General features: G+C 39.9%; 1 protein-coding gene across 1 annotated transcript in view; it reads left to right on the forward strand.

The window, feature by feature from the left end:
- The first annotated feature begins 11702 nt into the window (after positions 1-11702).
- Positions 11703-14767, forward strand: part of dpep1 (dipeptidase 1) — a 28998-nt gene continuing 25933 nt past the window's right edge. The window contains exon 1 of the mRNA XM_039762388.1: positions 11703-11855. Coding sequence (XP_039618322.1) covers positions 11737-11855 — 119 coding nt within the window. The 5' untranslated portion in view covers positions 11703-11736. The remainder of the gene's footprint in view (positions 11856-14767) is intronic.

The following is a 14767-nucleotide window of genomic DNA, read 5'->3' on the forward strand; positions in this document are numbered from 1 at the left end:
GGCCATCTGACCTTATCAACAGACTAAACTTTAGAGACTTATAAAAACAATATTATATACAGTATAAGGACTCTCTTCTTTGACTAATTCTATATATGTTATGTAAGCAAATATTGATTTATTTTGTGTTATTTTTTCATTGTCACACACTTGTGCATAGGAGGCAGCTAGAAGGACCAAAAGAAGGTAATTCCATGCCAGGCCAGGGGGTTGTGGGGTGCAATATCCCTTTCTCTTTTACCCCTGTAGACCAAACACGGGAAGTTCTACCTGGGAACGCTAACATCACTTCCGTCCCAGGCCTCGCTGACATCACTTCCTCTGACCTGCCTTAAAACCCAGTCAGCCTCCTTCTGTGAATCATTTCTGTTTCGGACTCAATCTGTACACTACTTTACCTACTATTTTCACTTTTTGCATCCTTTATTCAAGTATAGGGTTGGCTGCTCGAAACTTTTTTTACATGTCAAGGCGTATTATTTCACATCATTATTATTATTCTTACCTAATTTATTTTTTTTCTTGTAAATACTTTTTGACATTTTGTAAAGCACTTTGAGCTTCATCCTGTGTATGAAAATATGCTATAGAAATGCACTGTAAATGTTGTTGTTGCTGTGGAAACTGCACATTAATGGTAGCTGGAGTGATTCCCCACTTTCTCTGTAAAGCCCTTTGAATGAAGTAAAAAAGCAAGATACAGTATAAATGTCACAAATGAATTAACAAGTGTCATGGGGATGGCTGATGTAGGTTTCATGATTGCAGGAACAGATGGAGCCACTAGAGGGAGTTCACGGACTCCAGCCTAGCATTTCCTGTTCAGAGTGTAAAAGGTAAGAACAGGATGGAAAGTGGCCCCTACTGAGCCCTTGTGTATTCAGGTCCAGTGAGGCTATGGACGCTCCTTTATTGTCTACCTACTGTCTCCAATTTCTTGTATCGTTCTGTGACTTATCGTTTTGTTTTATAATAAAACCCTTTACTTTTGGTTACTTTGGCCTCCTTGTCAATGTTTGGGTCTGAGCTACAGTAGGTCCCCTTAAAAGTCACACAGTTTATTTCTGGCGTTTGAATTTGATCTGTTTTAGAGTTACTTTTGTTTCCTTAAGTCTCTTGAGCAGCACAACTCAATCTCATTGTCTGTGTTGCTGAACTTTGCATTGCGCTTGTTGAAGAGCACACTGCACCATGTTCTGTACATGTGACAATACTGACCCCATGACTCTATCACATTATGTAGTTACATTCCCCATTATTAGTATGGGTGGTGCAGCAGTTAGCACTGCCTTCTCAAAACTCCAGAGCCTTGATTTCAGACCATTGTCTGGATTTGTTTTTTTCTTTTGGTACTGAGGATTTCCTACCACAAGCCAAAGGTATACAGTCTTCTTTTCTTTGGTCTCTAAGGCCTTGTTCACACGGGCGTTAAAATCGAGCGTTTTTTTGCGTCAGAAGGTCCGTGAGCGGATCGAGCGCCGAGTGTTTTCTACACGTAGGAGTCAATGAGAGTGTTCACACGGGCTTTGGTGACGTGCGTTTGTCCGGCTGCGCGTTTATACGGCATCAAAAACGTTGCATGCAGCTTTTTCTTGGCGTTCAAAACCCAACGAACGCAAGGAAACCGCTTCTAGTTCGTTTTCTGCGCGTTTATTTTACGCTTCGGAGGAGCGGGGTGGGGGGGCATTTCAGCGCACACTCGACTACTGTTTCCTTACCTCAAAGTGACAAGTAGTCTCTCTTCGGGGCTAACACCAAGTCGCATATCGGTTGATCGGCGTGCAATGTGGCATTGCACCAGCTGCAGCAGACAATCAAAAGTGGAAACCGACGTCCGACTGTAATTAAAAAACTTGCGCGGAGATTTTCGCATTTCATAATAAAGCACAAAAAAAAACTTCCTTTAACCCGACGTTGTGCAGTCAGAGGATGAACCCAGTAGCGGCGGCGATTTTTTCTCTCCCTACGCCGCCGTATTACGAGTATTTTTAAAACAAGAAGATTAATATCTAACATAGCAAAATGGTCCATATTGAAAGGAGGCACCTCAAATAAAACGACAAGGGCTTTCATATCCAGTTCCCGACACTGCCTCCACAGGTTAACACACAAACTACAATTTGGGCTGCAGGCTGGCGTTAGACAGAGACAAACGAACGCCGGTGTAGAAGTCAATCGATCGCCACAACAAAATGCAACATAAACGTCTAGGACGTTCAGAGCAAGTTCGTTAATCCAAAAACTTAACGCCCGTGTGAACAAGGCCTTAGTCTTTCGACTGTAGAAGCACATCCTCCGATATCGTAATGATTCTCTTCCACTCTGTCCTGCTGCCCGCCAACCTTCTCACCTTCTGTATTGACTTTTGTGTCCAGTCTCTTATGTTGTCCATCCACTTACCTTGAAGTCAACCCCTGTTCCTTTGACCCTTTTTTTTGTTCCTTCTAGAGTCATTTTTGGCTACCATGAGCCCTCAATCCTTCCCACACGACCATAGTATGCCAGGAGTTTCTGCCTAATGTGAACTAGTGGTGTATGTGGAGCCTTTTCCAGACCTCCTTGCTTGCCACATGTTGTTTGTATGAGATATTTTGTGTTCATCTATTACCTTTCATTTTGAAGGCATTGATTCACTGTTCTGCTGCTTTGTTAGTGTCCATGTTTCACTGCAAAGGTGGCAAAAGACAGTATTACTGTTTGTATTAATCTCTTTTTGTTTTAGGTCCAATATCTTTACTTCATATAAGGTTTAGCAATTTTGTTACAGCTGCCAATTCCAGTCCTAGTCTTGACTTCATACTTTATTCATTTCACATCCTGCATCACTGGTGATGTAATTACTGAGGTCCTTAAATTGCTGAACTGCTTCAAGCTTGCTTTCCTCCACTATGATCTGCAGGCTTTCTGGTGTCTTTGTCAATGCCATGCATTTTATTTTGCTCACATTTATTTCCGACCCATGCTTTTTGACCACAGCTTCACTTACTGTTGTAATTTTCTGTAGGATTTGTTCATCTGTTGCTATTAAATTAAGTAATCTGTAAACCTTAGGGTGTTCATTTTTTGACTGCTGATCGGAGCCCCAATATCAGCCCCAAGATATACAGTACAATAGGCTAATTGGTGGGTATAAGTCGGTCCAGTATATGTGAGTGTGGCCTTTCGTGCATTGGCAGTGTTATAATTTCACCACAGTGAAAAATATTTTTCAGTATTATAAATTGACTGCGGTGGGTTGGCACCCTGCCCAGGATTGGTTCCTGACTTGTGCCCTGTGTTGGCTGGGATTGGCTCCAGCAGACCCCAGTGACCCTGTAGTTCGGATTCAGCGGGTTGGAATATGGATGGATTATAAATTGATAACTACTGGACAATTTGTAAGGTTTCTGAAACATAAGGACTTCAAATACGTCAACTAAGCACACATTCACTGCTAAACAACACTAGTAAACAGACTGACATCCATTAAACATTTTAATAGTAACCCTTTTGAAAATGTAAGAAAATTGTAGTACAAGGGACGTTCAAAAAGTTTCCACACTTTTTTTTTAACTCTATTAAGAATTTTAGAAACAAATGACATCACTTTCTACATAGTCACCTTCGTTTGCGATGCAATTTTCTCAGCGTTGTACAAACTTTTTAAAGCCCAATTAATACTTCATCCGCCATCACCATTTCCAATGAAAATATAAAAGTGCAGAAGCTTTTTGAACGTCCCTCATATCTGCCATCTCCCCCATTAACCACATGCCCAGTTATTTCTTAAACAGCTATTGTTTTCTGTTGTCATGTACCTCCAGATGAAAGGCCCATCTGCCCTTGGCCTCAGTTAACATTTATTATAGTGGTAAACTAAGTTTCTATATTTTTTAAACTAATTCACTTGCATGTATGCTAACCATGTAGAGTATGGACATGAAGCAGTGATGCAATGTTTATTGATTTACCAATGGCTGCAACATTATAGGGGAACTGTTTTATATTAAAAATAATTTCTCGAGCTCTATTTGAGCCCAATGCAGCTCCTTTAGGAGTTTTACAAATAGGTATGGCAGACACTGGGGAAATTACTTAAGAAACAGACCAATGACACTGTGCTACTAGGAACTTGGTCAGGTGGATTTCTATTGTGTGCCATCCTCTCCACATCCTCTTTTATCATAAGAAATATAAAAGGTTATCTGCCTGTTCACCTTACAGAAAGTACAACCAATATTCCCCCACCCACAAATTAGCTTACATGGTTAGATCAAATCTAAACTCTTCTAAATTCTTTCCAGTAGGGATAATTAGAGTGATAGCCACACCATTGTTTCTGTGGTGAAACACAATGATATAACTGATCTTTTTATCAAGTGCAGCTATCTCATGCTACTAAATGAGCATTCACATCAATCTAAGGTGCTGATCATTTTCTTTTCACGTCTCCTAAACTCTTGGATCTATCAATCAGTGTAACTATGTTTGTAGTAAGGCAGCAGATAGCTGTGCACTGTCAAAAAGCAGCTGGGGCTCAAAATCTCAAAGTGTTTATTTTTCAAAGACAGATCCTTCTCCCAATAAAATAAGCCTTTGAAGTTTTTCTCCTATGAAGATCTAGGACTAAGTTAGGACACTGTGTGTGAGCCTGAATCATAATTACAGCTTGACGTATACTAATGAGCCTCTGGTGACAGCGGTGCTCAACTTTAAAGCTCTAAAACGGAAAAATCTTGTAAATGTGTTACTTCACAAGCATGTTTGATGAGTGTTTGAACCTTGACCAGTGCTCAGCTAGGATTGGAGTGCCGCCTCTGGACCCTTACACCCAGTTTATATATCATCAACAACACAATGCATACTTACAGTATTATTGGACACATAGTCAAGAGATGCCTCAGTAGATTATCATCATCTCTCTTAAGTAATTAAAACTTATTAGCACTTTCAAATAAAAATAAAGTATAAAAGATTTAATGTCTTTCCATGCCTAAGCACTTTCCTACCTCAAAGGTTCAGACTTACCTCTGTAGTCATGAGCTTCTTTATGGAGTTAAAGGGTCAAGAACCCTTGGGTATATCTGATGTTATATATTATTTAAAACTGGAAAAAATCAAATTCTCACTTAGAGGATCTGTACAAAACTATTTCAAAACCTGGCAAGATCTGATAAATAACATTTTAGAATAAGCATTTAAATTGAGGAAGTGGATTCTCTCCCCTCTTTTTCAATTCTGTTTTTATTTATTTATTCAAATATTTTTACTATTATTAAAGTGCTACTCTGCTGACCTAGCTCTCTTTCCCATGGGTGGAGGTTGATTTGTTTCAAACCAGTTTTGTAAAACTTAACTTGGGATGGAATGTTTTTTAATTTTAGTAAAATAAAATATAAAAAAAGAACCCCTGGGTAGTTCCTGGGCTACGAACACTATATAATGAGCCACTGGGTGTCCTATGGAAATCCTTTGATGCCACCATCACTGCAGTTAAGCTTACCTCATCTTCTGCAAGCCTCTGTCTTATCTGGAATAACCTGACACATGGACATCTGGAGGGCTTTGGCAATAGTGTGGTCTTTTAAAGAATGGATTTCTTTTCATTTGACGCTCCCCTGCCCCTTAAAGACAAGGTGACCCCTTGTTATCCAAGGAACCTACCAAATGCCTGCCTGCCTATGCTTACCCATTTAGATATGATTAACTCTATAGTATACAGTATACCCAGCTGCCTGTGCCTACACATCTGACTGTCTGCAGCAACCTACATGTCTCTTTATTTCTGTACACCTATTTACTTATCAGTCTGTCTGCCTGTGTGTACTTGCTTTTCCACCAGGTCACCCACCTGGCCTAAATTTAATTTCTTGAGTCTAATGCTGATGGTCACATTCGCCATCTCCTCATGACCAAGTACTGGACTAAATGGGGGCACAGAAGCAGTAAAACTAGTGGGCTTCCCCCCCTGTCCTGCACTACGTGCCAGCCACATTCACCAAACAACAAATCTTTTAATTCTCGTGGATACGCTTCTTCATTGGGAAGAAACACTACTTTTTTTTTCCCTGATGGCAACATGAATTAGATGATCTACAAGTCCCCGACTTAAAGTTTAAATCCAAACAAATATATTCAATATCTTTTCGCTGTTCCGATATTTCACCGAGTAATAACTTCCATTTGTTTGCGCTAATGCGATCGTTACTATCATTTTTTTGAGACTTCTGAATTTTAGTACTTTCATTATCTCTAACCTGCTCTGCATGTGTATTGCCTTAAACATTTTTGAACCTCTTTACGACGTTCTACTTTGTCATCTACTCTTTGTCTTTTATTTCCGGCCCCGGGTGTGGTTAAATCTCTTGGCACAAAGTCCCGTCTCTTGGGCATGAAAGTATCTCTCTGAAAAAGTCTCATCTTGTCCCAGGCTAAAAAGTCTCGTCTCGTCCGAGGATTTTTTTATATAATAGAAAGATATTCTGACAGCACACACCCAGAGGTTAGAAAGGACTTACTTTTATGTCCTTCTGCTTCTGAAAAACTAATTACAAAAATCTAAGATGTAATTACATTAAAATTTGATCCAGAAACAAATATGCATTTTTACAAAGACAAAGATTTGAAAAAGGCTTTGTATCATCAACTGACATGAAAGGTGAACTTAAATTTTACCAAACTCTGTTTATACACTGCAAGCAGCTTTACTCTTCTGGCTTAAAGTTGTTGAAAAAAGAGATTTAATATTTTAAACTTAATTTAACAAGCAACCAGTATTTCAGGGTCTTCATTATATATTTAGTTTTCTAGAAGTTGTTTTCATAAGATTATAAATAAAGTAAAAAAGGTCAAGGAGAATTACTCATCGATCTAATGTTACATTTTTTCATTACTCCCTGCATTTACTCTTTACTTAGGATTTGGGAAGAATTAAACCTAAGAAGAATTAACAATTATTCATTAACATTAAAACCCAACAATGCATATTTTATTTTCTTTAATCTTGATGAAGGCTCTGCTTGATGTTGATGAATAATCTCTAAATTAAATTACCCTGAAAGTCTACAAGTATTAACCTAAATTCTTTCAAAATGTTCTGCATTACTTATCCCTTCTGTAATCCATTCTGACTCTTACATCATATAATTTAGTATACCTCTAACCATTAATCCATCAACCCATTTTTCTTGTTCTTTTGTCCAGCTCAGGGCTGCAAACAATAATTAACTATTCAGGAAGCCTCAGACAGTAAGTGGGAACCAACCCCAGAAGGACCGGCCATCTGTTTCAAATACATTCACTCACACTGGGCAGTCTGCAGTTGCCAATTTACCAATGAAAAGCTCATTTTTGTGGGATGTGTAATGACAAGAGAATCTGCAAAGTCCTCACATACAGTGACCAGGACAGAATTTTAACCCAGGACTCTAAAGCTGTGAATCAGTAGCAAAAATCACTATACTAACATGCCACTGTTGTATTTGGACTTAAATATTTCATATTTGCATAAATTGCAATTGGGGTGGCATAAAGTTACCATCTTATATGTAAACGTCTACACGTGGAAGTGTGTGTATCTGTCCGGCCTGGAATTGACAGGTGGAGTCAGGGTAAGGGCTCCGCCTCGAAGGAAACAGAAAACTCGCTTAGCCCGCTAATAACACAAGCAAGGAGAGCACATCAGCAAATCAAAACGTCATATTAAAGATAAAGTCGCTTAGCCACTAACATTGGCAAAAGAGTATGCTTTTTATTTCCCTCCCGCCGCTAATGCACAAGCGATGCGACCATGCCACCAAGAGGAGAGAGACGCACAGAGTAGTTCCTTTCAATTACCTGACATTTCTATGTTTCAATTTTTTTTCTGACAATTTCAATAGTTTCTAGGAACCCAGGCTTTTTACAGCATGGGCTTGCACAGCTAGTAACATATAATATGCAATACATATAATAAGATATACCGTATTTACGTGTGTACCACATGCGCATTTTTTCCCGAAAATTAGCATTAGAAAATCAGGTGTGCGTCAGACATGAGGAAATGTAATTCTGTAATGTTTACTTCTTCTGCTTGGGCTCGCTCACTAGCTCTAGCACTCACGCTCTCTCTCTCGTTCACTTGCTCACGCATTCGCGCTCTCTCTTGCTCGATTGCTCGTGCACTCGCACTCTCTCTCTCTTGCTCATTCGCTTGCTCACGCACTCGCGCTCTCTCTCTCTTTCGCTCGCGCACTTGCACTCTCTCTCTCTCACTCTCGCACAGTCGTGCTCTCTCTCTTTCTCACTCACGCTCTCGCGCTCTTTCTCACTCGTGCTCTCTCTCTCTAAACATTTCCTATACAATCACAACACGTGTTGTACACGGGGTAAAACGATTTTTGCGATTTTCTTTGTAAAAATTAGGGTGTGCATCTTACACGAGGGCGCATGGTACACGAGTAAATACGGTAATGTTATAACCTAAGATAAACAAAGACAAAGATTAAGAGTTGGGGATCCTTCCCATATATTGGATGTTCAAAATGAGGGTCAAAGTAGACATCTGACAAAACAAAATGGGTTCACTGTGTTTTTATGGAGTCGATCAAGGAAGTACCATTGATGGGGAGGAAATGATCAATAACAGATGTGAGGTTGAATGTAGCAGCCAGAGATGACGTCAGAAGTGGAGGGACGGAACTGAAGTCATCGGGATGAGAATGGAAGTGAGATACAGTAGTTACGCAGAGCCAGAAGTGAAGTCTTCTTTGTTGTGCGACATGGAGGTGCATATAGGAGCGTTACGTCTGGTATGAGCGTTTTTATTCTTGCTTCTTTCTGTAGACAAAAGGAGAATAAAGCAAGAATTAGTGCCCTGTTCCAATTCCCCATCTTTCATTCATTCAAGCCCCATCAAGCCCTTTGACACTAGGGGACACTATTCCACACGTGTGTGACATTGTATATATAAAAAATTGTATCTTAGAACAAAAATCAATTTGCATTAAGTATTCACCCTTTTAATATGACACATTTAAATCATTACTGAAGCAACCAATTGGCTTTAGAATTCACATAATTAGTTTAACAGACACCAGTATAAATGCACCTGTATCTGGAAGGTCCAGTATAATGGACTAACCTACACACTGAAGACAAAAACAACACACCAAGCAACTCCATAAAACGGTAACTGAGAAGCAAAATTCAGGAGATGAAGACAAGAAAATATCTGTGTCACAGAATATCCCTTGGAGTCCAGTTAAATCAGTCATTAAGAAATGTAAAGTTTATAGCACAGCTGTAAATCTGCCCAGAGTAGGCATTCCACAAAGACTGACTGGTCATGCAAGAAGACTATTGAGGGAGGCCACCAATAGACCTATGAGAAATTGAAAAATGAACAATTGACATCTGGGTATTTTACCTAGGAAGTGACAAAGAGAAAGCCACTGATAAAAGAATACACATGACATCTTGGTTAGCATTTGCCAAAAGCCAAATGGGAGACTCAAAGGCAACTGGAAGGAGGTTCTATGGTCTGATGAGACCAAAATTGAGCTTTTTGGATAGTAAGACTAAACACCATATTTGGTGTAAGCCAGACACTGCACATTATGAAAAACACACCATCATGATCATGACGAGACTTTGTGCCAAGAGATTTAACCATGCCTGGGGCTGGAAATAAAAGACAAAGAGTAGGACAGCGGCTGTACAGGCTTTTAAATATTCGAAGCACAACACAAGATGCAGATCATGCAGCACGACAGCAGCAGCAAGCCAGCAGTTGATCGAGCAAAGAGGAGGTAAATAAAACTGTATTTGTTTGCCATTGTATCACCGTTTAAGACGGGGTTTTGAAGGAGCAACCACGTCTCCTTTGGGTGCATTCAGCTCCCCTATTCACAACGCGAGTGGCAGAGATGCGAAGTGGCAAGTGTGTAGCACAGGCCAGTGGTGGAGTTGGCGAGCGAAGCGAGCAGGGGGCGAACCCCCTAGTTAGGATATACAATGGAACTGACACAGCAGAAAGGGCAGCCTCCACACACAAAGAGACCAGGTTGGGAATTAAAACCAGGCAATGAAACTAATCAGTATGCCCTAATCTATGTCTGTCTGTCTGTACGTCTGTCCGCTTTTCACGAGAGAACTATTTAACGGATTTAGATATTTTTTTTTTCTATAATTTGCTTGAACATTTCAGTTGATTTTGCGACCTTTCTCATTACGCTAAGTATCATAGCTCGCTTGTGCTAACGATTTATTTGCGCGAACCCGAGAGAGATGCAGCAGGCCTCTGGGGTTAGGGAAGGACCTCTTCACTCATGTGCCAGCCTCGGGGCATATCTTAAATCCGCTTAGCGAGCGAACGAGAGAACTACTTGATGTATTTAGGTCGTTTTCTTTTCTAGAATTTGCTTGAACATTCCGGTCGATTTTGTGACTTCTCTCATCGTGCTGAGAATCATAGTTTGCTTGCAGGAGCGATATATTCATGCTAATCTGAGACAGAGGCTGCGGGCTGTGGGGAGGGGGAAGCATGACGTCAGGTGTAAAGAAGGCTGGGCAGGGCCCTCCTCACTGTCCTCTTTCACTACTGTCCAGGCAAAGCCGCGGGGGACGGCTATTAGTATATAAATCATTGCATATTTGTTTAATACTGCATCAGCAGGAGCAGGAGCTTCACTGTCGGGCTTGCATTTGAATCAAAGAGTGCCTTATTTATTACCATGTCGACAAGGAGAGCTCAATTACCAGCTGCTATGTCAGGGTAGCCCTGATATCACCAATGGAACATTAAAGATGTAAATCAAGTATCCCAAATACTAACTAATCATCCTAACTCTTGATGATCAAATCCATATGATCGACAGTGACTTTTTATTAGCTTTGATTCTGTCAAACCAAAAACAAGAAGAAATGCAGAATGATAAGAATGAGCAAATGTCCAAAACAAGATAGCACAGTTCTCCAAACTATAACCTTCTAACTTGCTTCCCACTCTTCTTCCCACAGACCCTTCTGACCAGGTCATCTACCAAATGTAAGAGTATAAAAGGTCGCTCATACTCGAGTCAATAAACAACTAAAACGAAACACCTGCAGCAAAGGATTGTATACTACAAACACTGAAGTTTTTAGCAGACAACTACAGTCTTTGCAAGTTTCATGCAGGATGCAGCCATGAATTGATTTTACAGTGAGAAGTAATATGAACTATCATTCTGTCTATGATCAATCAACTGGAAGTGTCACAAAATAGTTTTAAAGGGAATTCAAACCCAACCCCCTCCCCGCCTCCCCCCATGGTTATGTCTGTAGCTTAATTTAATTAAATCATCTTTTTGTTTTTTTATGGTGAAGTCAAGACGTTTTCTTGAACATTTTGCTTTTGGAACCCTTTATTTAATTAGTTTATTCACCCATGTCCCATCAGAAGGCACTTTACATAACAAGCTAGGTTATAATATGGTGTCAAAGTGATAAACTCATGAGTGACATAAAATGAAGACTGCAGAGATAAGAATGCAGGGGTGACAGCCAATAGGAGGAGCTTGGAGAAAACATCAGGAATAGAAGACAATCTCCTGTAAATATACTAATTACACACCGACATTACATATTAACCTTTATAAAGTCAGCTGTTGCATGTTAAACATTGATATAAAGGGTTTTTAAACAAATTAAAACTAAATTAAAGGCACAGAAGCAGCGAAGAAGAACTGACCAGCAACAAAGAGTGGAATAATTTGCCAAACGTGAACACTGAGAGAAATGTGCAGTGGCCTTCAGCATATAGCACTACTATGGATGTCCAGTCTGGCAGTCTGCACTACAGACACCCTAAGAGAGAAGGCTGAAAGGCTTATGAGTGAAACTCCATTAATAGACGGGTGAGTACTTAGTGAGACAGGATGGTGAAAGTAGGCAATGTAATGAGTGGCTATGAGGAAGACTACGGAAACTGAAAAGTATCACTGCATTATTAAAAAATTTTTAAGTTCTGTTTTTTAATTTCATTTTAACTTTAAAAGTGTTTTCCAACTGACCCACAATTAAGGGTTGTTACACATTTGTATCAAGTGTGTTTATGATTTTCATTTCTACAACTCTATGTACATGTCATGGAGAATCCTACCTCTAATTCAAAAATCACTGTAGCTCCATACATCTCGTGACTCTGTTTCTTAGGTTTATGGCATACTGTTGTAAAATCATATTTCATATACAGTTCCAGCTCTCGAGTCATTGGTTCAAATCTCAAGCCTGAATACTCTCTGTACAGAACATAGACGTTCCATCCGCTTTGGTGTGGATTATTTTTCCTACTGTTAAGCAAGATTTTCTTGCTTGTTCCATAGAGGTGCATGTTAAGAAAATTGGTGACTCTGAGTAACTTCTTATGAGCAAGTGTCTCTGGGTCTTCCTTGTGATGGACTGGCATCGCATTCCTTGTTGGACAGGATTGAGTATCCAAACTGTACACTGGATTAAGTGGGCTTGTTAGTGGTATACAGCAAAACAACAACTCAAAAAAATGCAGCTCAGCCAAATTAAGCAAGTTACACTGGCGATCATGGCCACTGATCAGCAGCCAAAAGAAATGGATCGATTAAAGGGGATCAAGTTCTAAACTGGGCTTCAGACACATTGCATTTCATTAAATGTTTTAAATGAATTTTAACTCCTTAAACTGATATATTCATACTAAGTCTTGTTATCATCTTCTTTTACTTCCAATGAAAACTTTAAATGCAATGCTATGGAATAGAGAATGAATGTGAATTTGATCCAATATCTAGGGACAGAGAGTGGTATGTGAAAACTCTACCAAACAAAAGTGTGGCCTGTCTGTCATGCTTTCTGGTCTGCAGGCTTCATCAATGATTAACAATCATCTGAAATTGAAGAATTACATTTTAACTATGGATGGACAAAAGCAAAGGAGGTGAAAGACAAACAAATTAAAATCCAGTTTTCAACTCTTTGTATTCAGCAGGACCACTGTTCCCATTTGGAGACTTTTTTTGTGTAAGAAAGGAAAGAAGTTAATGCCATATAGATTTAACATGTGTCTTTATTTCCAGATGGCTGAAATGAATTTGCAAAATCAATTGCCTGTTATCAATTCAAAAAATGAATGCGTTCGAGTGTTAAAGGGGAATATAATCAATAAGTCGCAAGAACCTTCCCTCCTGTTTTATCCTGTTTTGGAAGTTATGTTTTTGGACATTTGTACTTTGTTTGTACCAGCAGTATGACAAATTTCTTGCTCTCCTTCTTCCTCTTCATCTCATCCCACTTCTATGTGGGTTTGATGTGCCTGACCAGCCTTCTCCAAACAGCTCAGTCCTCCTCGCCAGTCAAGCCCTTTTCCTTCGGATCCTCTTTTACTTTATCCATCCATCTCTTCTTCAGCCTCCCTTGCTTTCTCCCCAATGTACTTCCGTTCCCATCACTCTTTTGCCCACATATTCATTTTCCTTCCTCATCACGTGCCGATACCAGCTTGACATGCTTTCAGACACTTTCTTATATATCTGTCCCACTTCTGATTGCCTCATTTCTTCTCCTGTCTTTTTTCACACATCCATCTCAACATTCTCATCTCTGCTACATCTCACTTCTTCTCCAGTGTGCTCTTTACTGCCCATGTCTCAGCTCCATACATACTGTAATCAGTGCTAGAATAAATGAAATTTCATTTGACCTTAACGGATAAGCTTGATATTTTTTCAAAGTTATTTCTTCACAAACATGTTATATATACATTTGTCATGTATGTTGTGTTCCAAACTTAATCACTTTCTAAATATTAAAAAAAAAATATCTTGCCCTCACTTCCGCTTTTCATGACAGTCTATGGGGCACGGAGAAAAACCTTAAAAACGTACCAAATTCGTTCATTTTTTAAGCCAAGACAGTTGTTGAGTATAAATCTGCATCTTGTGATCACACACACATTGTAAAAAAGTTTATACATGCCATTTTTAAACAAGACAAAAATACCAAGTTCATGAGATTCTGCCATTTTAAAAGAAGACCAGCTGTGCGCGATAGCTCAGCACTTAATCTTCTTGCACAACAACCTTTGACCCCACCTCACCTCACCTGAAAGACCAAATCACAGTAAACTTTTTGTGGTTTTGTTTTGAAATGATTCCATATTTGTGTGAAAAGTTGCACACGCAAATACAAAATGTATTCTTACTGTGAGAAAAATAGTACCAGGAATGTGAAATAAAATGAGTATTTCTGATCACTTTTTGTTGTCACAAACGTCTCATAAACACCCATCCATACATCCATTTTCTAACCCGCTGAATCCGAATACAGGGTCACGGGGGTCCGCTGGAGCCAATCCCAGCCAACACAGGGCACAAGGCAGGAACCAGTCCCGGGCAGGGTGCCAACCCACCGCAGGACACACACAAACACACCCACACACCAAGCACACACTAGGGCCAATTTAGAATCTCCAATCCACCTGACCTGCATGTCTTTGGATTGTGGGAGGAAACCGGAGCGCCCGGAGGAAACCCACGCAGACACGGGGAGAACATGCAAACTCCACGCAGGGAGGACCCGGGAAGCGAACCTGGGTGTCCTAACTGCGAGGCAGCAGCGCTACCACTGCGCCACCGTGCCGCCCCTCTCATAAACACAGAAGATGTAAATCAATACTCAACAGCTGTCTTGGCTTGAAAAATGAACGTATTTAAAAAGTTTTTAAGCTTTTCATCCACGTGCCATACACTGTGCAAGAGTGGGCAAGATATATTTTTTTTAATTCATAGAAAGTGCT

The sequence above is a fragment of the Polypterus senegalus genome, chromosome 9, assembly GCF_016835505.1.
Source record: "Polypterus senegalus isolate Bchr_013 chromosome 9, ASM1683550v1, whole genome shotgun sequence".
Classification (NCBI taxonomy): domain Eukaryota; kingdom Metazoa; phylum Chordata; class Cladistia; order Polypteriformes; family Polypteridae; genus Polypterus; species Polypterus senegalus.